General features: G+C 40.4%; 1 protein-coding gene across 2 annotated transcripts in view; it reads left to right on the forward strand.

The window, feature by feature from the left end:
• CHRDL1 (chordin like 1) overlaps window positions 1-24,168 on the forward strand; it is a 41,040-nt gene that overhangs the window by 11,981 nt on the left and 4,891 nt on the right. For both annotated transcript variants that reach the window (XM_003208439.4, XM_019618280.2), the window contains 6 exons: window positions 14,648-14,793; window positions 15,721-15,814; window positions 18,040-18,107; window positions 19,328-19,502; window positions 22,564-22,758; window positions 23,793-23,960. In XM_003208439.4, the coding sequence (XP_003208487.1) occupies window positions 14,648-14,793; window positions 15,721-15,814; window positions 18,040-18,107; window positions 19,328-19,502; window positions 22,564-22,758; window positions 23,793-23,960 (846 nt within the window). The remainder of the gene's footprint in view (window positions 1-14,647; window positions 14,794-15,720; window positions 15,815-18,039; window positions 18,108-19,327; window positions 19,503-22,563; window positions 22,759-23,792; window positions 23,961-24,168) is intronic.

Genomic DNA, 24,168 nt, shown 5'->3' on the forward strand with positions numbered 1-24,168 from the left:
CACTTTCTGACAACCCACAGTCGGAGTGCTAAGCTGAGCTAAAGAGTTATCCATGCAGGTGGATTTAAAATCATACATCTGATCAAAGAACAGCTTGAGTCCTTTCCTTCTACCTCAGGATTGCTCCTGGTACATCAGGAGAGAGCTGATTTAGAGACACAGGGAGATAATTCACTGCCATTCTTAGGGCAGGATCAGTTCTGGAGCTAGAGAGGATTTCACACCTGCTGCCCTCTGCCATGAAAATAAACTTCACGTACAGCTTCTGAAAGCATTCAGTTGCAGCTGTCTTCTGTCACTACTGTGGACAGTGCTTTTACAGATGGAACATTTATTGTAAGTTGCATCACCTCTGTATGGAACAATTGTGACTCAGAGATTTAGAGTCTAGGTTTAGATTTGAAAAACTGAGTACACTCTGGAAGATGTAAATACAAGATGGAGAATGCTGACATCAGAAGTAAAAATATATGCTGCAGGGTTTCTATATTCTACTTGCTAGTTTGATTTCTCAGCAGATAAGGCAGGACACTGAGGTATGAATCAGCCCATCTGGCTCAAGTATTTTTTAAGCTTGCTGCCCCAACTAAACACACAGGCTTCCAGGAATGCTCATGATTAGTAACACATTTGTGTTTGAGCTCCTCTGGTACTATGATTTTTCTGTATCAAATTCAAACCACTTTTCTGATGTGCTTCTTGTTGTTCTCTACATACTGAAAAAAAACAAAATGCCAGGTGGCATCTACAAAGAGTTGACTAACTGCAAACACAAACCAAATCGGGGATTTTACCATAGTGGTCTTAGAGCATCACCAGAAGTGGATGAGGCTATGTCTGCATGGTAGACTGCAGCACAACTTCATAACACCCATTACCTCTGAACTTGCTATTTAAGCCTCTGGAGGCGCCTAGGTAGGACAGCACAGAGCTCACAGCAGTACAAAATTCACTCAAGAAGCAGAAAAATAAGGCTGCAGTGAGCTCAGTGCTGCCTTCACTGAGTTCATCCAGTAGCTTCCAGTTACCTTCCAGGTATCTGGTACATTGCATTCTGTAGCACCACTATTCTTAAAGACTCAGTCCTGCAACATCCTGCGTACATACTCCACCTTTTGACCTGATATAGATTATATATGTAACCAAACAATCAGGTGTATAGTACAATGCATCTTGCACTGTATTACAACCCAGATCTTCAACGTGGGCAGCTGGAGCACTTTGGAATGTTATGGCCAGCTCCTGTTCTCTACACAACTCTTGTTGCTACCATCTAGCCTTCTAAGTGAGAACTAAGTGAGAAACTCATGGCCCAAATCTCACTGAAGCCACAAAAAAAGTTTTATTTGCCTCAAATAGATGGGTCTCAGTAGGAAATAAAAAAGAGTCCATGTAAAAATAGTAATATTAAAATATGTTCAGGTCTCTCACTATCAGATAGTTTTCCATGCTGCTAATAAGCAGTTGTTACCTCCCATATGAAATGTGTCTGTTGACTGATGCTATGTCATCTGAAATTAGTCGGAAACTCAAACAGACTATTACAGCAATACTCAGGATCAAAAATATTTGAGTAACTTGCCAAAGTGCGTATCATCCTTCTACAAATTTTGCCTGAACCAGTGTGCATGGTTCAAATACCTAAGCACTTCTTGAGAATTTGGAGATGATCTAGACTTCATGTGTGACTTGTGAAACTCTCTGCTGTCCAAACCAATCTCTGTCCTACCACAGAAGATCTTCAAGGTTCTCTTCTCTGACAGGTTTCAATCACAGAAACCCTTTTCTGTTATGTTAACCTGTCCCTCTAAGTCCTTGGGCAGAATTTATTCAGGAACTGTTCTTCCAGAAAGTTTGCTTTCTGTATGATTCTATAAAGGGATTTGAAACCATTGGTCATGCAGTATTGTAAGGAATCTCTGAGTCTGTGACCTCCTTTCCTCTATACAATAGTAAAAGCATTAAGGAAGAAGGCTAGAGGGAGATTCTTATGAGAAGAGTGATATGCAGATAACATTTCATTCTTTAATGATTCTTAATGAAATTTCAATCTGATAGCAGCAAATACTGTAGTTGTTGAAAGTGAATAGCTGCTGTCTTTTGAGACAATAACAAGTAAAAACATGTTGCAGACCACCCAGAGGGTCGACTGTGAGATGAAAAAAAATCCAGCAGAGCATCAATAGCTGTCATTTTGTGGAAGAAATTGTAGAGAAATCTTATCAAGTCCATCACTTGTGATGCCTGTAAGAGATTTTGATATTGAATTCTTAGTCCATTCCACACAGGAGGTGTGGATGCATGTGCTTGATGCATGATGGACTCTCAGTGCAGCAGGGATTCAGGAACTGTGGAGAATTTCTGTAGAAGTAATTGCTTGAGAATTACTAAATCTTGGGAGGAATGTTCAGATGAAAAAAATCAAAGACAGCACAAGCATCAGTAAATCAGGCACTGGAAGTACAACATTATAAAAATTGGGTTCCCCTTCAAAGAGCATTCACTTTGCTCAGCTGTTTTCATCAGTCATTAGCATTGGTGAGGTTCAAACATCTAACCTAAGTGTCATCTACAAAGTCCAGTCTACCAGTGATGGAGTAGTGTACCACATGTACAGCTGAAAGTCCTTGGCAGCATCTCCATAGAAAACACAGTACTAAAAATGTGAGGAAAAAGAAAACTTAGTATGCAGAAAGCGTTTTATGCAGAACTACTGTGAGAATAAAAGAGTAGGGAAATTAAGGTAATTATCAATCAATGTTAATCAAACAATTGCACTGCTTGGAAGTCCTTCTAGTTTTATTCTTTACCCATTCTACATTGTCCACAGTTATGGAAGCAGCCAAATTCTCTGACAAGTACTATAAAAAATTAGACTCATGAAAATTTTGACCATTTAAAAGCATTATCAATGCTTGTCCCAATTATTTATCCACAGAATAACATCTAATTCTTCTGCAACAGATGCGTATATGGGATATACAAGTTCATAACCACCTTATCAGTGAGTGCTGCTACGACTGTTTTCCTCCCACTAACTGGCACTTGAATAACAGCTGGCAAAAATATTTCTTTGGAGCTACAGGCACATCTCAAATTCTAGAATGACTGGCCACATTCACAGCATTCTGCCCAATTCTCAGCACCTTGTCACATGTCTGACACAAGCCTCACTTCATGGAAGAAACACTGCATATTCAGCTCCCTTTCAGTGTTCATCTCCACCTTCCCGTGTTACTTTTACCTCAGCATCCGAATGATGCTGGGATCATTCAGCATTGATCCCTTAAGACCTTTGATCCATGTTTTCATGCTGCCTGCAGGCCCTACAGCTCCACCACCACCTTCACTACCCATCTCTGCACTCTTCAGATGATGAAAAAGAACCCAGAAGTAACCTGTGACCCAAGCTCTCATTAGTCATAGCACAGAAGGCCCCAGAATATTTATGCTAACATGCACAGCAGCTGATATAAGTAACTGGAGAAGTACTATTATCAATCAATAATCAAATTTCTCCAGTCTGCATTTGGTTCCTCTGGGCTTAGATACGGTTACTCTGCATAGACAAACAAGTTGGAGATTCACATCTGGATTCTGAATGACACATAGAATGTTGCACAGTGCCAGAGAATAGTGAGATGTTCTGGTTTTTGCAGGATCCCAACAGTGGGCTACTGCCAGATAGTTCAAATAAATAGCTTATTTGGAAATAAATGTTACTTGAAAATACAACAGTATAGGCATTCTTGGGAGGCATTTAATTTTTTTATATTGACCTGGGCTCAAGTAATTTTGTTTGATTGGTAATTTGTCTTTGTTACTGGCTTCATAAAGGAATGTTTGCTATCACAGCCAGACTGATGTTATGACCTGTTCCCATTCTGTTTCTTTGAACGTTAAAAGTTCAAAAAATCTATCTGTAAATCAGCATCCAAAATGCACTGAAAAAAACCCATCTGCACACATGGATGACCAGACTAGAACTTCCATTCTTTGGACTGATATGATAGGGTAGGGTAGGCTGCTCAGAATTTTTCCAAGACAAGTTCCAAGAGCTTCAGAGATGCTTCAGAGAGGGTTCTAAGTCCAGGAAAGCTTAATTCAATTTGTTTCCTTGGCTGGGAAAATGACAGATAGAGTCATATAATAGTTCAGCTTTAGACCAGGAATTAAAATGGAGCAACCTAGAAAGTGTTTTATGACTCCTTCAGAGTTTTGCTGAGCAGTTTCTTTATGCCACTATAAAAGAAAACACAGGAAATTAAGCTGCAGAAAATATATTAAAATAATGTGAAGAGCTTGACTTTAGCCCTAGAAAGTTCAAAAACAGCCTTTTGAGGATTTACAGTGAAACTACATCTTTGCTTTGAATCTGTATGAAAGTTTATGCTGTCTAGATAAGGTGCTACTAGTTCCTTCAAGCAATGAGTTTCATATACTCTCTACTGGCTGGCCATACTAAAGACTGGCTGTTGCCATTACCTCTGAATTACCTTGGAGTTTTCAGAGCTTAACACACTCCTTGAAGTTATTTTAATGTAAAGCATTTTGTGGCTTAATATCTTTGACACCTGCATCTCTGAGAGACACATATGGATTTTGTTTAGAACTTGTGTTTGCAGTTTTGGGATAGTGCACAACTTTCCAATCCAAATTTATTGTCAGCCTCAGCCACTGCTTTAAAAACAATATCACTGCACTGTTTTTGTTGTTTTTTAAAGGGACCTTCACACATCATCTACGTTTCTTTACATCGCAGATTTATAAGAATTTTGATGGTGATGCATTGCTGAGGGGAAAGGCTGATCCACAGCCTACTGTAGTCAATCAACGGGTTTCCATTAGATCTGATAGTTTTTTGATGAAGCCTTCTATGAGAACAGATGCGGTTATTGACTGCGATACAATCCCCTCTCTAGAAATGCTAAGGAGCAAGCTAGAAATATGAGACAGAAGATCAAAGAGGAAACTGCCTTTATGCTGTACCACACAGAGTAGGTGTTTGGGCCAAGTTCCAAATCTACTTAGTTCAGTGGACTTCAGATCAGACCTTGAGGTGACACATTCATGTGGAGTGGAAACAAAAGTAGCAGAGGGAAGAAATTAAGTAAAGGAATTTTTTATAGAAAGGAAATCCATTTGCTGTCTTACACTGTGCTATAATCCCCCAAGAACCTGTAGCCACCTAATAGCTAGGTGAGCCCCAGGAGGTAACCCTGCACTGAAACAGTGGGCAGCTTTTCTCTCTCTGAAGTTCCTGTATTCTTATGAGATGATGGATAGGGATTTAGTTCTGGTGATAGAAGAGCTTTACAGTATTTGTGTTCTTTACCCTTCTTGACATGATAGTGGTAAGAACACTTGCTCTTTCAGCAGCTGTTGGTTTTGACCTTGTACAGCCAGTTTGCAATGGCAGTCTGCCAGTTCAGTTGTGCAGCCCTGAAGTTTCACTAAGAGCAGATCAGGAAGAAGTAGTGCTGATAGGTATCATGCTTTTCTTAGGCAAGTGTATGCACAGACAGCAAGGGAAGTTTGGCAAATGTCTGGAAAAAAGAAAAACCATGCATTATCCCAGGTCACCGTGACACTTGTCTTTCACAGTGCTCTATGCTGCTTATAAAACAAAGATTCCCTGTCTTCTCTGCTTTCTTTATCCCCTCTGTATTTGGCTCTCTCTTACCAAGAAGCTCTAGAACAGTACACACATGCTAAGGTGGCCAAGACGCGACTGTGGAATGTCTCCTGCACTAAAGGCCTTTTTGGGGAAACGAACCACCCTGGCAGAATAAGAAAATCCACATTCCCAGCTCTGTGCTTTCTTGCAAAGGCCCCTCTGGTACAAATGGATCAGGAGATGAGCAGTAACTGGATCTCTGTGTACAAAGCAAACCTACTGCTGTCATTTAACTTCAGTTTTACGGGCACTGCAGGAAAATAGGCAAGTGCTCTGTGTTACATAAAATGCACTGCATAAATACAGACGTATATTATTTGTGTTACCCTTTTCTCATATAAACATGAGGATCTTTTTGAAAAGATTATATTAAAAAATAGTTTGGATTGAACAGAGCATTAAGGTTAGTCCAATCAACATAGTTGTTCCAGATTTATTTAAAATAAGCATGTCAAAATCTGTTTGACCGTCACTCTCCTAGCAAGTTGCATAATCCCTTTCTGCAGGATGCTTCCCTCACTTACTTAAGTCTTAGGCTCTGTTCTGAGTTTGTAAGGATCAGATTATAAACACATATTCATTCCTCTATTCCAAACACGTGTCTCACAGAAAATAGCTGTTTCATATGTATAATAACCATATTCCGTTGGCTCATTGCGTAGCAGAGGGAAGAGCCCAGTACAGAGGATTTCTGCCTGGAGGCAGGTTTCTTCATCCTCTGCTTGGAACATCACTAGCATTTAGCTTCTTTCCAGGACTGGGAAGTGCTTTGGCTGAACCCATTGGAACATAGATACCAAGGCAGCAGAGGTCAAAGTACTCATTACCGCTTTTTCAGAGCTCTGATTCTGCAGGTGACAGGATGAAACACAGAATATTAGAATCGTTAAGGTAGGAAAAGACCTCTAAGGTCATCTAATCCAACCAACCGTCCGTGTACCACCAATATTGCCCACTGTGCCCTGTCCCTGATAATCACATCTACACACTTTTGAACACATGGACACTGCTAATTAGAACAGCTGCACGATTGCTTGCATCTGTGCATACTATTCCATGTTTTTCAATATTGCTGTCCCTAAATTGAAATTTGTTTTTTGTTGAATTGTTTGTTAGAGTCCCAGCCTCCAGAGTTATTCACTGAAGAGCACTTCATTTGAGCAGTAAATTCATAGCATCACTGGAACCCATATGAATGAAATGAACTAATCTGTGCTATGCTGAGAAAGATGCTATACACCATGTGCAAGGTGCAACCTTAGGGCATATTATTACCCCTAAAACTTCAAAGCTCTTCACCAAAAACTAAAAAAAAAAAAAAAATTAAATTAAAAAGCCAAGGACTGCTTTTGCTGCTGCCAGTCCCAGCTGCACCTTCAGATAAGAGCTGGATGTTGGGGTGGGAGGCACGCTTCCTACCCAGGACAGAGCTATATTCACAAGTGACAGTGCTTGGGTTGGCTAATTTCAGGAAGTCTTGTTCCACACACAAACACAAAGTGAAATCCATTCTGAGACAGATGCATAACCCCTGTGAATGATGGCCCATTTAAAAAAAAATATTTCATTGGCAGAGAAAAATACTGCATGTTTCACACCCATAGGCCTCTGGCAATCGTAGGCTGCATTCTGGGAGTAGTGGAAGAGAGGTAGAGAGGTAACAAAGAATGCTTCCAACATCTTATCTGCAGCTCTGTCCTCCCTGCGTTTATGCCTCCAGCTCTTACCATGAATTACAGTCGGTGCAAACTGGCTTTTTATTCTACATTGCTGCACTGATTTTTTTCAACTCACTTTGTAATCTGCTACTTCACCTGCAAGATTTTATGCAGAAATACACTTTTATGCTCATGAATAAATGATCCCATTACTGTTTTTCTGAGCTACTTCATTTCACGTCTTGGGGCCTCCTGAGATTTCTTCTTCACGGTGGAACCTGACATGGCCATTGTATCAGCTTTTGCATTGTGGTAAAGTACCATCAGAATTAGCCCTGAATCTTTCTACTGATACTTGTGTAAGTTACCCTAGGGAATGTTTTTTCTTATAGGGAACAGACCTTGACTCCAATAGAGTGGAAAAGTAACAAACTTTTCTGAGGGAGACCTAGAGGTATGTGCAACTCCTACACAAGTAAACAATGTTATGAAACCAAATCTGAGGTCACCTTAAGTGCTGCCCACTGTGTTGGACAGCGTGTGGACCGAAGCTGAGTCAGGTTTCAGGTATTTTTCAATAAGCAAAATAGTGAGAAGTATTCTTATACTGTAGTTCTGCTCCGCTTTGGCACTAGAAGTGCTCACAATCGGCACACTTCCAAGAATTGTTTCATTTTGATTAAGGACCTTCATAATTGCTCTTTCTGTGTTGCTTCTGAATAGTTATCCTGCAATTCTGATGCCAATTTTAAATGTCAAGGTGAGAAATATGCCTTTGCTTGATGTTATGTTGCAATTTGGGGTGACTTGATGATTTCTGCATGGAAGCATAGTGAGCGGTGGCTGGTTAGCTGGTGTCCAAAGACAGCTTCCTGCACCAGGATACAGCCTTAGAGAGCTTTGAAGTAGCGGGTGCAACTAAGCTAATTCCTCCAGTTTTGTTCAGTAAGTGTTAAAGTTCACTGGGAATACAAATGATTATGCAGGAGAGATGGCAATGGGAGTACAAGTGATTATGCAGGAGAGATGTCATTGCAAACAGTGGCCCCTGAATTATAGCAGGATTCAATTTCTTGTCTAGTGAATAGGACTCCAAAACAAATTGCATTTTCTTGGTCTGTGCATGCTTATGCTCCATGTTGATTCAGAAAACGTTTCCTAAAATCCTGTCAGGATTGAAATTCATTATCTATCATCTATCCACTTACAACAAACCAGAGAGACTATCTGCAGAACAGTTCCCAGTATGGTAAGTTTCTTAAGGCATTAAACCTCGTTATTAATTTCAGATTGTTTAGCACTTGCTTGTTTTTACAAGGGTGGTTAATAAAACAGACAAACTGCAAAAACCAAGCCACACTGAGTGCCTAGCATTTCTGCTTGATATTAAAAGCCCATTTTTTTCAGTAAATGACACTAGGTGACTCTGAATGTTGCAGTTTAAAAATAGTTTCTAAGTCAGCAAGCCAAGAGTCTGTAGGATTTTTAAAAAATGATCTTTGCCAGATGTTCTGATACTAAAATAAGCAATAGTGAGAGTGTTAAGCAAAGTACTAACAAGAACAGCCAGAATATTGTACAAGAAAGTATCCCATGGAGATGCAGTAAGACCCCACAGACCTTTCTGAGTGCTGTGCAGGGTGCTGTCAGACCCTGCTAAGCAGTATGCAGAAGCCAGAGTTTTGCTTGCACACCCTTGTCTAATTTGTACCATCTCCTTTTAGGAAGTACACTTGGTTACCATTTCAGTTTAATATTGGTTGCAGATCAGACTTCATATCATAAAAAGCTGACTGATTGTCAAGCCATGACTATACTGACTGCGAGTTCGCTTTGCCAGTTCGTTAGCTAGTTTGTTTGTTAGAAAGTATCTGTATGTACAGAAGGATCCAAGTTGCAGGCCTCACTGACTTGTTGTAAGGCTGACTTGTGACTGTTGTAAGGACTGGATCCTGAAGCCCTTCTTCACCTCAAGCAAGTCATCCGCTGGTAACGTTTCCCATAAGGTTAGCTGCCCATGCTTTTCACTGCCTACACAGAAATACTTTCAGTGATGTTACCACTGATCCAAAGAGCAGGAACTGCCAGTGGAATTTGTCTAAACTATTCAAGGGATTAGCTGCAGATAACTGATGCTCTTCTGCTTCGTATCCAAGTAAGGATAAAGCATCTCAGGAACAAGCTTTTGTAACAATCCAGGAAGAAATACAGATGTAAGCAGAAAGGGTAAATGATGCCATTTCCAAAGTTGCATGTGATCCATTGACACTGTTCTGTTGCTTCCAGGAGACTGGAAGCTCCAGAAGCCAGGAAGCCCCTGGAATTCTTGGCCAGGGTCTGTGCATATCGTGCATACAAATACCTCCGCTCCAATTATCCAATGCAGGTTTCCATGAAAAATCTGTGACTGAGCCAGAAAATCTCCACTGAGCCAGAAGATTTCTGTGTTTTATCAAATTCATATTAATTCTGTTACATCAGAGTCTGTTAGAAAAGCATGGGCACTGCACTTTGCATTAAGTTAGTGTCCCTTCATAGCAAACTTCTTCCCATATGGTTTCTTCATGCTTCTTGTCAAAAGGACATTTCATACAGTAAGCAAGCTATAGCTATGTGCAGATCTAGTTCAGAGTGAGCATTATATCAGGCTTCACTATAAACCTGAACAGATAGAAGATCTTGTTCTTTTCTAAATCAACAGTTCCTCCCAATACAAGCTTCCATCTCCCCACTCAGAATCTTAGAGAGCAGAGACAGCAAGCACCTAGGCTGAATCCTGAAGACAAGCTTTCTGTTGGCTTCACTGAGGCCAGGATTTACCCTGTGTTTATGGCACACCAGTGAAAAACAGCCCAGGTAGACAGCAGAAGGTGGAGAGAATCCCAGGTTTGGAATAAAGGAATGCTTGGTATAAGAATTCAAGCATAGTCACCACAGTATCAAATTGCTTTTTAAAATAGAAAAATGTTGAAACAAATTAATTTTTGACGTGGTTGTGTTCTGTTGCCTGCTTGTAAACCCTGAAACCTTCAGCCAGACTCAACCTTTAAAGATACCTGCAGGGTCAGTTCAAATCCATAGCAAGTCATGTGCTCAGCCTTGGCTGCTCATTTTAGCTCCTTGCTTTTACCTAATGCTAGACCTGTGATAAGTCAGGCTATCCATTTTAATAACACACAGTCTTATCTTGAATCCTGTAAAATCACAGGCAATGCAAGCATGGCCTATCAACCTCTATTTTGGAATCTGCGCCCTTGGAGAATAAATGGCAGCCACAGAAACAGAGCCACTTCCTTTTCCATTGATGCTATAACATCTTTAGCCTACGTTTTATATTGCTTCCTGTGACACACTATGAGTGCCAAAAATGACACCACTGAATGTAGTTAATTAAAAGGATTCACACAGATGGTTTGCCCGGTACTTTATGGAGACGGCTAATTAAAGCAAGGTTAGTCAGCACCATTAAAATGCCAGATAAAGCTACAGGAACAGCTGTGATTAAGAAACAAGGTTTACAAACAGGACTCTGAGCAATGGCACATGTTTGCAGTTAGCTAACCCAGCTCTTACGTACCTTAACTGAGGCACAGAGTAATGCATGCTGATATCAGCATTAATGGCATGATTTTTCAAAGTTCCAACCTGGCACTTATTACAAGAACATACAATGTCTACAATTTCACATTCTACAGGAGAATATGATATGAGGAAGTTTGAACTCCTCTAATTAGCCACGATTCAAAGAGCACTGGAAAAGAAACCAAGGCAAGCCCCAGTTGCAGAAAGTCACTCTCAGACTGATTTTCTCTCTCAAGAAGCTACATACAGGCATATGATACAAAGCTTCCTTGCAGCTTCAGATGCTGTGTTTGGAGGAGATCAACTGCACTCGTCAGTATGATCTCTCCGGTATGTAACACGATGTATTTTTCTGCAGTAAGAATCATGCGGTCTCGATCTGAAACTTTTAAACCTTGTTCTATGCAACCAAGTAGCCCCACTCACTTAATGTGCTCAAAGGTAATTACATGCACAGGTATGTGCAGCATCAGGACCAAAAACATGGTCTTACTGCCTGCTACTGAAACTGATTTTTCTTACAATTATTACATCAAATAAGACTTCCAAATAGCAATAGAACTGCCTCCCACGTTCCAAAGATAGTCTGGCATACGTGTGTTTTGGGCTGTATGTTATGATTTAGCTGTTACAGGCCTAACCTCTATGATCAACTTTAAAAGAAATCCAAATGAACAAAACTACGCACTCCAACCACCTACTGTTGGCCAAGCACTTGTATGGGTAGCTCTGTTGAAAAGGAAAGCTTGTCTTTACTAGCATCTGTATCACGATTAAGATACAGCCTCTTGATTCTTGTTACTGGAAGATCTTCCTGGCTACAATAACTCCATTCCCAGCTGAAGTGCATAATTGCATTGTGACTCTCCTGGTCCTCTGCTGATCTCAGATGACCACACCACATCATTTCTGATATATTTCTAATAGTCTCACCTGGTTTTCTACCCCTGCCAAACCTGAAGAGTCTCAGAGAGAGAATTATTGTTACCAAGGAATCTATCTATCTTCTGTGTAGACTCTAATATTAATCAAACAATACAGCAGTAATCCTGAGCTGCTGGCCTGAGCTGGTCCAGAGCAAGCCATCCTATCACTATCTGTCCTTTTCCTCCTGCAGCAGTCTAAAGCATCATCTTTTTAATCAGTTGAGGAGATTCCTTGTGATCATTTAACCTGACAGTGTTGAAAACCCAGGCAGAAATCCGAGTAAGCATGAACTACATAAGAAAAGTTTTGTGATTTTTTTTCCCCTCTGCTGTTCACCTTCTAATTAGAAAAGCAGCAATGATTCCTCAGCCTTGCGTTTCTTGACTCAGCTGTCATGTACCAGGGCTGTAACCCTGTAATCCAACTGGAACCCTACAACAGTTCAAGTGTTGTTGGAGATAAATAATTGAGGATATGGGGACAAATAAAAGTATATAGAGAAAAGTTTACCATCCCCCTTGTCTTATTCAAAAGCTTCTATTTGAAGGCATTTGGAGATTTCATAGTAGTCTGAGCAATGTGGCATGTACCAAGGTAAATCTGCAGTAACATTTACACTCTTCATCCAGTATTCTGATGTGTCATAACGAGTCTTTGCAAACACCTGCAGACCATAAGCCAAACACTGGCTTTGGACAGGCATCCTACATGGGCACAGTACTGCCCTGCACAGGCTGCATGAACCCTCACATCCAGGCAGGAACCATCTGTATTCTTTCATTTCTCTCATAATTTTCTTCCCAGTTCAACTGCTCTTCCAGTTGCCTGAGGTACAAAGGACATCTAGGGTTTGGCAATTCCTTTTTCTGCTTTCTTGTGCTTTCCAAGAAATTATGGTGGCATAACTTGTGAGAAGTGGGACTATCCTGAAAAGTGCCTCTTTATTGTGGTTTCCAATATTTCTGCCTAATGAGACAGTTGCTGAATTTGTTACTTGAATCTTTTGCTTTGACTTTCAAATTTGTCTTAATTAGAACATACACCTTGCTATTCCAGAATGTGCGTTACCAGTGAACTGACATACATTGCGTTTTCATGCCAAGCACGAGTGTCAGTGCTTTGTGTAGCATGTTGGAAAGGTACCACTACACATCTCTGATTGCACCAAAATAATGCTGCATTTGTTGCTTCGATGCTCACTCCGAGAGAAATCAAATATCAGGCCTGGGGCCCTAAATGGCCCCTCATGGATAACTTCTGCCTTTCTCCCACAGGTTCTTTGCTGGCCCACTAGATTTTCAAATACTGCAGTATGTGTATGTTCCACAGGCAGATTTGACATTTACAATTTACCGGATAACTAATATCTGATGAAACTAACATAACAAAATACATGCTTTTATCCAAAACTCTGAATGTCAGTGCTTATAATGCCAGTATGCATCACCAGAAAACTCAGCTGAGAAATTTGCACTCTATGACAGCATAGTTTCTCAAAAAGTAATCTCCTCACATCCATCTGATAGATGATAAAAGGGACTACAGCAGGACCTGAATTTTCAGGTCAGGTTTCTTTTACATAAAAGCCCAAACCCACTGAATGAAATTTCAGCTGCATTCCTAGAAATCTGCAGTGATTCTGGCTCCAGAGAACAAATACTCCACTGTTACTTCCATAGAGCTCTTGTTCAAAATGCCTCTTCCCTTGCTGAGATGCTAAATTCATGCAAATGTAAATGTATTAGAGTCAGATTTGCTGCCCAGTATGTATCAAGTGACTTACATTTCATAGGTGAAGTATAATCCCTTTGCAGAGTTTGTCAGCTGTGTGATAGTTAAACAGTCTAGGGAATGTTTTAACTTAAGATATGGATAATTTTAAGAATAAGAAGAAAATCTGACTCATATGGTGAAGAACTCCATGTGATTTTGAGTTGAAACAAGAGGTTTCAGGATTGAACGGACACTTGTGCACTTCATTGTATGCACTCAGTTCTGCAAACAAAATGCTCTAATTTGCACATCTCACCTTACAATGTATGTAAGAAAAACATTGGCTTTTGGGTGGCTTTTGCAGACTACCTTTGAAAAGTTTTGCCCATTCTGAAAACAACAGCAGCAAAGTGTGAAGGCCATTGGGAGCAAACATTTATATAGAACATAGTACAATTATTCGTGGGCCTGTTCACTCTTAACAGAGTTCCAACATCAGTTTCAATTCTCCTGTACACCAGAAGGTCTGCGCTGTGAATGGCAGAGAAGCAGCCCTGTGCTTGCCCTGTGGTACACCTGGCTACACCTGGCTGACCTGCAATTAACTCCCACTGCAAATCATTAATAAAATAATACCAGACCTAAGAAGCAGGAAACAGTGCTAGAAATGTGTTACTGACAGTGGAATTTTGCGTGTATACAGGCCCTCGTGCCTTCTACATTAAAACTCAAAGAGCCATGTAAATTTAACAAGTGAGCACATAACTGCACCTGCTTATCCTAATTGTAATGCTGTGGAAGACAGGGCAAGAGAAAACACAGCAGCATGGGAGATGGCAGTTTGTGCTGGCCTTCATGATAAAATCAAAATCCAAAGATTAACTGAAACAGTCAACTCAAAAGTGTGAATTATGAAAGTTCAGCAAGATAGCAGCATGAGAATTTCACTCATATTTTGTAGCATGACAAAACTTGCCCTTTTATAATAAAGAGAAATGGGGGAGCAGAGAAGCTTTCCTATTCCTGTACTTGTGATATTGCTACTTGTTAGGACAATTTGCATGAAGTATTCCTTTCCCATCGCTTTCAGAAGATTCGCTGTTCTCAGTAAGCAGCAAAATCACTGGGAAATCCTGTGAATACAATGGCACCACCTACCATCACGGCGAAATGTTTGTGGCAGAGGGGCTTTTCCAAAACAGGCAAGCAAACCAGTGTGCCCAGTGCAGCTGCTCAGTAAGTACCACAGCTTGTCAGATCCCTTCTCTGTCTGAGCTTCATTTCACCTTTCCAGAAGACATGGCACTGAAATGCACGCAGTCCATAGCACACAGTAGAGGCTGGGAACTGGGAGTTAATGCAGAAACTTACGAAAGTGCTACAAGCCAGTCCATGGCACCTGGTAAATGCCAGACTGCCTCCTGCTCAAACACAGAGGACAAAGCTCACCCTGTCAGACATCTGCTGTAGGTAAGCATGCAGTGCATGGCATTTATAGAACATACCACTTCAACCTGACTGGAAAATACAACACTGAGTCATGGAAAGAAACTGGATTCATTTGGGCTGAGCTGATAAGAGCCCCATGAGCTGGGACAGCGCTGTAAGACAGCACCGGGCCCCAGACCCATTCCTGAGGTGCCACCAATTTAAATCCAGCATATTTGAGCAGTCACTCAGTGACTCTTTGGAGGCATTTTTTGAGCTGAAACATCCTTCTCAAACCAATCAGGACCTCTTTTGATCGAATTATTGTTGTATTCAACAGTAACAACAAACTGAACAGGTTAGGTACTGAACAATTTTGTGTCACTGCCAAATTCTTCCTCCAAATCAGTGGTATGAGATGACTTAGGGAGGATGGGGAAGAATTTACACCAGGTGTAAACATTAGACAGATTTTAGGCTTATAGTAATTGCGGTTCCTTCCTTCCCCACACTTCTTTACCTTTTCTCATTTTTGTAAAACAAAGGGACTTCCCTCTGCATGACATACGTTTAAGAACTGCTATTCAGACTCTTCACTGGTTTAGTATTCTGCTTTTGGCTACTTGAGAGGCATATATGTAAACATCCATACTAGATTTAAATATGTCCATAAAAGTGCACACATGATACCTACAAATTGATGACTCCTAAATGCTCTTTGTGTTTTACTGGCAGGAAGGAAATGTGTACTGTGGGCTGAAGACCTGTCCCAAATTAACTTGCTCTTTCCCAGTTTCTGTTCCAGAGTCCTGCTGTCCAGTTTGCAGAGGTAAGTGTTACATATGCACAGGACATACATCAGCATGTACTCCTTCCCCTGTTTGTGCACCAGCACTGTCACTTAGGATGTTACCTGCAAGTTTCTCACTTACTTATAACCCAATGCATGCTGGAAAATAAAACACCAAATTCCAGTAAGGCAATATTACTTGCTTTGTTTTTCTTAATTGAAACAAGGAAAGAATGCACTGATGAAGTTGCATTCCAATGAAAGACAGTCAGAGCTTCAAATGATGCATTTAAATAGTTGCCATTGCTTTGGCTAGACAGGTTTTGAAGTAAAAGATGAGGTTCCATTTGACAAGTTATCAGTCCTGCTCAAGTTATACAAGACATAAGAATTTCAGTTTAGAGGTTAATTTCAATTCAGTTTAAATTAGGTGTCAATCTATATTCAGCAAAAATTTGTATTTTCTTGGCAGTTCCATTTTAGATCCTGTAAGCATGGAGAACTTGGTTATGAGGAAGCGTACTGCCAGCCTTACTAGCCCTTCTGAATGTCTACACTTAAATGTCTGCCTGCAAACCTGTCTAAATATCTGAAGATTTCTAGATGTATTGTATCTCACTATTGGTACTGTGTCATTTGAATCGCCACTTGTCAAGAATCTAAGCAGCTGTGGCCAGTTCTCAGAGGTGCAAGGAAGTTAAAGGTGTCTATGGTTTTCAAAAATGTCACTCCTCTGGACCCAGTCCAACAGCTCTGCATCCATCTTGTGCTGTGGGTTCATTGGTGTCACTGTCCTTCCAGTCAGAGCAAGGATGAGGATTTCTAAAAAAATGCCATAGGGTAGCAGAACCACGATGGTGGAGTGAAATCAAGTTAACTGCAGAACTGGAGACACAGCTGCATCAGCACCATGGCTCTCCCAAGCCAGGATCACATGCTATTAGTGCTGTGGCAGCTGTCCTGTCACAGGGGCCCAAGCTTGTGCCTGGCACTGTTGAGTGCCATTCATGTAAGCCAGCAGGTTCACGATGTGGTGGTACTGCACTGTGTTCCAGAGTAATTGCTCAGCACACACAGAGCTAGGCTTCGAGCCACTAGCAAAACAACTTTATCGGTACCTGTATCTGAATTCCATGGCTGGGATAAATTCCAAGGGCAGCTCCACACTAAATGATTTCTCCTGCTCTTGTACAAGTTTTCCAAAAACCAGATATCAGTAGTTCCATGGCTTGTCCTACAAGGAACACCTCTAAATATGTCTTTAACAACTCCTATAGCTACATTCTCTCTCTAGCCTGAAATGGATGTTTCCCTGCTGTAACGTTCATGTGGCTCATACTAGTTGTGTATGTGTTTATGGAACTTGTCTTTACCCAGAAAACAGCTGGATGTTACTTGTGAATAGAAACTGAGAATTTCTTCTTTTCAACTTTTCCCATGAATTACAAGTTTGGCTGTAAGGGACCAGAGGCTGGCTCTGCAAGTCCCTCACACTGATTCTCAAGAGCATTCATTACTTCTACATTGTATGCACAGATTGCAAGTGCTCTAACAAAACCTTTTCTATTTAAAAGACAAGTCAGCGTGTCCTTGCTTTGTTATGAAGGCTATTACTGTTATGAGCCTTACTTCTGTACTACTTTTATTGGCCCAGTTCAAAAAGGAACGCTTGAACGTTTCATACTTTCTACATTCAAATAAAGCATCCTGTGAGCTTACATGGGATCCAGTCTTAGTGGGCCAATTTCTCATATATGACATCTCTGCCATAACTCAGTGCAGTTGATGATCACATAATATATATGTATATATACTTAAAAAAAAAAAAAAAGCATAAATAAGGAAGAAAACAACCACACATAGGGATATAAAATGTGCAGGACTAAGTATGGCTTACATTTTCCTGACGTAATCGAATGTAAATTATTAATGGCTACACTTCAGAGTTGAGCTACAGTCAGTCAAGTTACATACCCACTGATCAACAGTAACTGCACTTGTGAGTCCCTTCAGCACACAGCAGATGGAGGGTCACACAGCCTTGCCTTTCTCTGTGAGCTCAGCTAAGATCATTTCTCCTTGCCTTTGTGATCACGTAGGTTCCAAGATATTTGGGAAGTCATCTCTACATAATCTAACACAATCAAGTCAGACTAAAGACTGACAAATTTAGCTGTAAAGCTGGTTGAGACTTCTCTTCTACGTATCTTCCAAATCCTTGCACAATGACTCCCCTAACTGATACTGCTCTACTTCATGTACAGGAGATGGAGAGTTATCCTGGGAGCAGGCTGATGGAGATATCTTCCGGCAGCCAGCCAACAGGGAGGCTGTAAGTGTGACCTATGATTTAAAAACACATTTTCTGCCCATGCATGCCAGTACATTGGGGGGGGAAAAAGAGAGAAAAAGAAGAAAGAGGATGTTATCAGGTCTGACAAGGTATAGAAATATCTACTGCAGCAAGCTCCTTAATAAACTTTACCTGAATTCATGAGTAAGTCTGAATTACAAACTCACATGAGCTCCTGTAGGCTCTGAATTCGGCCATCTGTATGTGCTCTATGAGAATAAAATTCCACAGCATTTTGTTTGCTATACAAGCAACACTTCAAAATCAAAATTACAAACTCTTATTTCCCAGTTGACATATATACATGTGTATTTACTTTAGGGGCTTCACTGCCTCTGGGGTTAACAGTAACCACTAACAACTTTCTCAAGAGAGGCTTTTTGTAACAGCACTTGGAGAGAACATGAAGAGCTTTTAAGCATTTTTAAGCACACTATCCAAATACATGAACCAACAGGTCTTTGGATTAGTGAGAAGAATCATGCCTCATAAAATATCTGCTTTAGTACACACTATCCCTTCATGCCCATGGGTATTTTGGAAAATAATTCTCTGAAAATAGCCAGCTCTTTTGCTATAGAAAACACACAGTCTACTTTCCTCTGCAAATCAAATGAGATTTCCCAGTCTGCAAGACAGATTGAAATAAGGTTCTGCTCAGTCTGTGTAAAGTTGGCTAGCCCTGGCCCAGCACAAGGGTTCAGAACAGCTGCATGCAAACAAGAAGCAGCCCAAGCAGAAAGCAGTTTTGATGAGGAAAACTAGACAGGCTCACCTGTTTTTAAAGCAGACATAAGTAAAGAAGGTGTCTAGCTCTGAATTCTGTTTATCATAAATTGAGTGAAATGGGGACTTCTGGGTTGTGATTCATCTCCTGAGATCTACAATAGGTCAGATGGATCAACATTCTAGAGGTACTTGATAAGGGACTTCAGATAATCAATTTAGATGCAGACACTTACACTGAATATACAGTCTGGTGAGATAAGGTCCAACTGTATATGTAGTTAACTTCATTGCCACGTTAAGCACCTGCAAAACCTGTGTGGTCTTCTTTTGTTTGGTGCCATTCCTTACGCTTAAGGCTGGTTTGTTGATAGTGGCAACAATCATTGCCCATATTGAGTTTCTAGTACAGCCTCTTTCCTCATGCTCACTGGAATGATACATTTACTTTCCTGCTCTCTTTCTGTCTCCAGAGACACTCTTACCACCGCTCCCACTATGAGCTGTCACCCAGCTCCACCAGGCAGGTAGTCAATGTTCCACGATTTCCAGGTGCCAGGAGTAACCGCGGAGTCCTACCAGATCCCCAGCAAGCATCAGGAACAATAGTACAAATTGTTATCAACAGCAAGCACAAGCATGGACGAGGTAAAGATAAGTATTTTGTATGGTATTATTCTGGGTCAGGCATTTACCTACAAAATAGTCTTCTCAAAATGTACAGCAGACTGTTGGAAATTCACACCGGTATCAGGAGACCCAATGCAAATCAGAGGGTGAAAGCAACAGACTAGTGAGGATATGAAATAAGCTCTTGACTGAGATCAGTTGTGCCTGCTAATGCAACAGTGCATTTCAGTCTGCATGGGCACAACATTATTGTGTTGCTTTCTGAATTGCTTTGTGGTATTGTACTACATAATTCAGAAAACACATGCTGCTGTGACCAGCAAAGTGAGCTCTAAGTGCTTCAAAGGACAGCATTATGCCCTTAGATTTGCTAACTGGTTCACACAGTGACTTGTCCAGTAGGAAATAGATGGTGGTTATGGTCTTTACGCCATCTCCTATTTTGTAATTTTACTAGCTGCAAACTGCATGTATTTAAACCGCCCCACAAATCTCAGGTCATAAAACTTTGCTGTAGAATTGGAGGTTTTCTGCCTCCAAGGCTTAGCAAATTATTCCAAAGAAAGGAAATATCATGACTTCCTCCACATTAAGCTGGTTGTTTGAGATGCAGGGGATCCTTTTCCTCCATCATGTCTAGCAGTAGAAGCAGAGCAGGTAATTAGCTAGATGTCTGAGCTGTAACCAGGCAAAGTTAACCAAAGCAATGAATCCTTAGTGCCCTCTGATAATATATTACATTATGTGGGCAGCAGACTTTGAGCCTATATGGCAGACCTTATACAAACATGACTAAGACATCCCTGCTGCATTGTAGGACAGACAAAAATAAAGGGAAAATATCAGTTGTCAGTTCATGATTCAGCAGGTGCTGTACAACCAAAAGGGCAGGATGCTCAGTTCCCCCAGTGGGTGTATGTAAGCCAGCTGAGGTCTGCAGGAACAGGTCTAAGAAGCCATAAAATAAATAGCTGTAAAAGTGTATGTTCAGAAAAGCAGTTATCCACAAACACCACTCAGTAGGCACTCAGAAACTACCCACAAAGAGTTAAAACCCCCTGTATTAGGGCCAACTAATCTTTCAAGGTATTAACTAACAGAGGAATGTTGGCCATAGGATCTTTATTATCCACCTGAACAACCATGAAAAAGCATTCAGATCATGCCAGTGTTTTATGCTGAATCTAGGAGTTGGAATCTCCACAGGGCAGTATCTCTGACATGTTATTCACACATAAAGACATCATCAAAGCAGTTTCTAACTGATTTGTTTCAGCAAATAAAAAGCATACAGATGAATAGCATATTTCTGAATGCAGTATACTAACTGCTACAACTTCCTACATTCACTGCCTGGAGAGTGTCTAACTGATCCCCTTGGTGGAAACCAAAATGCTGACCATGTATTTTCTTTTGTTCTTCCCCAGTTAACAAGTAATGCATTAATTAATGCATATGCTCCTTGAGACACAACAAACTAAAAAATAAATACATAGCAATTCTCCTGAGACACAAATAAGATGTGATTGTATGGATACAGATTTATAATTCTGAATGCGAAGAACACAAAAAAAGAACCAGGGCATTTGAGAGCTAGAAGTTATATGCCATATTTTAGCTTCTTCTGAAAGCTACATCTGCTACCCTGGACTGTTCTGTGCTAAACAGATCCTTCTTCTCTCATTTTCAGTAAACAGATAACACATTATTTGCTTTCATGTGAGAAACAAAACTGTTTTCCACCTCTAAAATAAAGCCATGTCTTAAGAAGGAGTTAAAAAGTAGCAAATTATAAACCAAATGATAACATAACCTCATGAAAGATAATACATTACAAAGAACACTCCCCATAAATCTCAGCAACTCAGCAAAGTATAAGCCAGTTGATCACATCTGTTACCAGTTAGATGTAAATTTCAGATTACAGATAAAAATTAAATTGCTTTTGAAAGTTACAGGCAAAATAGGAACATATTTTAAAAATAAAAGCATTAATAAAAATGATGCCATATTAAAAGAATTGGAAATATTTGCAACATACCCCAGTTTCACTTCAGTTGCCTTTAGAATTCAAGCAATGCCCTTTCTTTCACCTTGTTAGGATTAGTTTGCATTTTTCTTCATGTTTATAAAATATTTAAAAAGAAAGAAGTAAGGTTTATAGGACAAATGCAAACACGGTGTAAAGTGATATAATCCCCATTAAATGCAGGGTGACCCAAACTGACTTCTACCAGGTAGGAATTTTTCCACTCTCCTTTTGCCAGCTGTATTTCTCTGTCTCTCAGAGGCACAGATGAAAAAAATACCGTGAGATGCTTAGATGCTCTTGGAATGAAATCTCAGCCCCACAGACATCCTTTCAAGTTAATATTTTCTTGTTATTCCAAAGGCCAAATATCCCTATATACCTGTAGACATACATATCCCCACAAACGACATCAGACTTCTTTTTGTAACATTCCATTGCTTTTGCTCTGTGTTGTGTACAGAAGTCCTGTGTATTAAAGGCCCAGATGGCACCAATCCATCCTGTTGATAGTATGTCTCTCCCTGCAAAAGCCACGTTCAGCTAATACTAGGAACAGTTGTTCAGATAACTTGTAGCAAATGTCATGATTTTGCCCACTGAAGATTCAATACTAGAATCCAGAGCCAGTTTAGCAGCTATGTCCTGTGTGTGGACTGAGAAGTTAGTTAGTTAGAAGGAGGAGTTAGTTTTATAAGCTGGTTAATGATGCATAACTGAAATGCATGTGCTGGAAGGGAGCTGCTCAAATACTTGACTCAGCCACCTTCTCCATTGTCTTCAAAATAGTGGTGGACACTGGCATCGTGGGATTTGGAATCAAAGCCAATCTGCTCAGAAAAGAGTGATCACGGGCTCTGGCTCATTTTACATGGCAAATCTCTGACTGAAGCAAACAAGTAGTGAAATGAGCCAGAGACAGTAACGAATTAGGTACAGAGACACTGCTTTAAACAAATGTGCAAGAATCAAATGAATATTCACAGAAGAACAGCCAGTGAACGTACCTTTTCCAGTTGTACTTTTTCTTCCTTTTCTCTTCTTTTGTAGTTTGTGTTTCAAATGGCAAAACATACTCCCACGGTGAATCGTGGCATCCTAATCTCCGGGCCTTTGGAATTGTAGAGTGTGTGTTGTGTACCTGCAACATCACCAAACAAGAGTGTAAGAAAATTCATTGTCCAGAACAATATCCCTGCAAATACCCTCAGAAAGTGGAAGGAAAGTGCTGTAAAGTCTGTCCAGGTAAAACAAAGAGTTCATGATAAACCACTTTTTTTCTGTGCATGTCAAGGATTCTGGTCACAGAATCTGATGAAAACAGCAGAGCAGTGCCCACGGTTCTGATTTATGTGCAGAGATATCCATGTGAGACACACACAGCTGCCTGCCTAGCCTTCACTGTTGTTACTCAGATGAAGGGCTTGTTGCGTGGGGCACATGTATTCTCATCAATTCCTGTCTTTCTCTGTACTGTTTGCATGACTTCCTGATGCTCATTTCCAAAGAGAATTTTACAGAAACATACACAGTCCACTGCTATCAGAAGACTCTTCCATTCTTTCCCCACTGCAGTACTCACAGAACATTCAAATCATCTCATCTTCTTTCTCCCATTCTTGTCCAACTTCCAACTACCGTCAGAATAATTACAGTTTCCACTTCTATGTCCTGTGACTTTACCAGGCTGTCATGAGATAAGGTGCCCTGTGCCTAGCCCAGGCTTGCACTGAACTGCTGGCTGGCCACATCCCTACGTGGCCCCTGCTGATCAAACTGCAGAAGATGTAGGTTCTCCCCACACCCCTTTCCTGAACAAAGCGTTAGCTCGGGTTTCTTCACTCTCTCCAACCACTGATTTTCATTATTGTTTAGTTACCTCTGAGACTTCCACTGTTATTTCAAATATGCTTGGAAAGTGGACAGTGGTTCAAAAATCCTGAGGATTCTCACAGACCAGTATAGATCATTTCTTTATGAAATTCTTTATGGATTATAAATACAAATACTCTCTTGCCACAAGAGGCAGGCAATGGGAACCTAGCAGAGTAAAACACTATTAAATGCCTACGGCTTAGCTGGAGATGGATTTCAAAGACTGCATAAGTGAACATATGAGTTGGCTGAGATGATCCTTGTGGGACCTTTCCAACCTGGGATATTCCATGACTCTATGAAAACTCTAATTTTAAACTAAACCTGCTTGGTTTAGTGCCACGTAATTTCTGGAAGACTTGTTTACAGCTGTAGAATGTGTTTTGGGCTTTTTTCTTAAACAGAAGAAGTGCCAAGTCAAAGCTTTGACAACAAAGATTACTTCTGTGGGAAAGAGACCTTTCCTGTCTATGAATCCATTTTCACAGAGGAAGGAGAAACTATCAGAAAAATTGCAGTAGAGACTGAAAAGTCACCACAAATAGAAATACACGTGTGGACAATCAGAAAAGGTGAGTTGAATAAGTTATATATTTTAAAAGTATATCATCTCTCATTAAAATGCCAGAGCAACTTAAATTCCAAGCATGAAGACCGCTGTTCTCTTAGCTATTTAGGATACCAGTACTACAGCCATGTCCACTACTATGTTTTGCTCTACAAACATCATTAATAACACACACATTTCTAGTTCTGCAAACTCCTGGCCTTTATTGTGAG

The sequence above is a fragment of the Meleagris gallopavo genome, chromosome 9 (assembly GCF_000146605.3).
Source record: "Meleagris gallopavo isolate NT-WF06-2002-E0010 breed Aviagen turkey brand Nicholas breeding stock chromosome 9, Turkey_5.1, whole genome shotgun sequence".
Classification (NCBI taxonomy): Eukaryota; Metazoa; Chordata; class Aves; order Galliformes; family Phasianidae; genus Meleagris; species Meleagris gallopavo.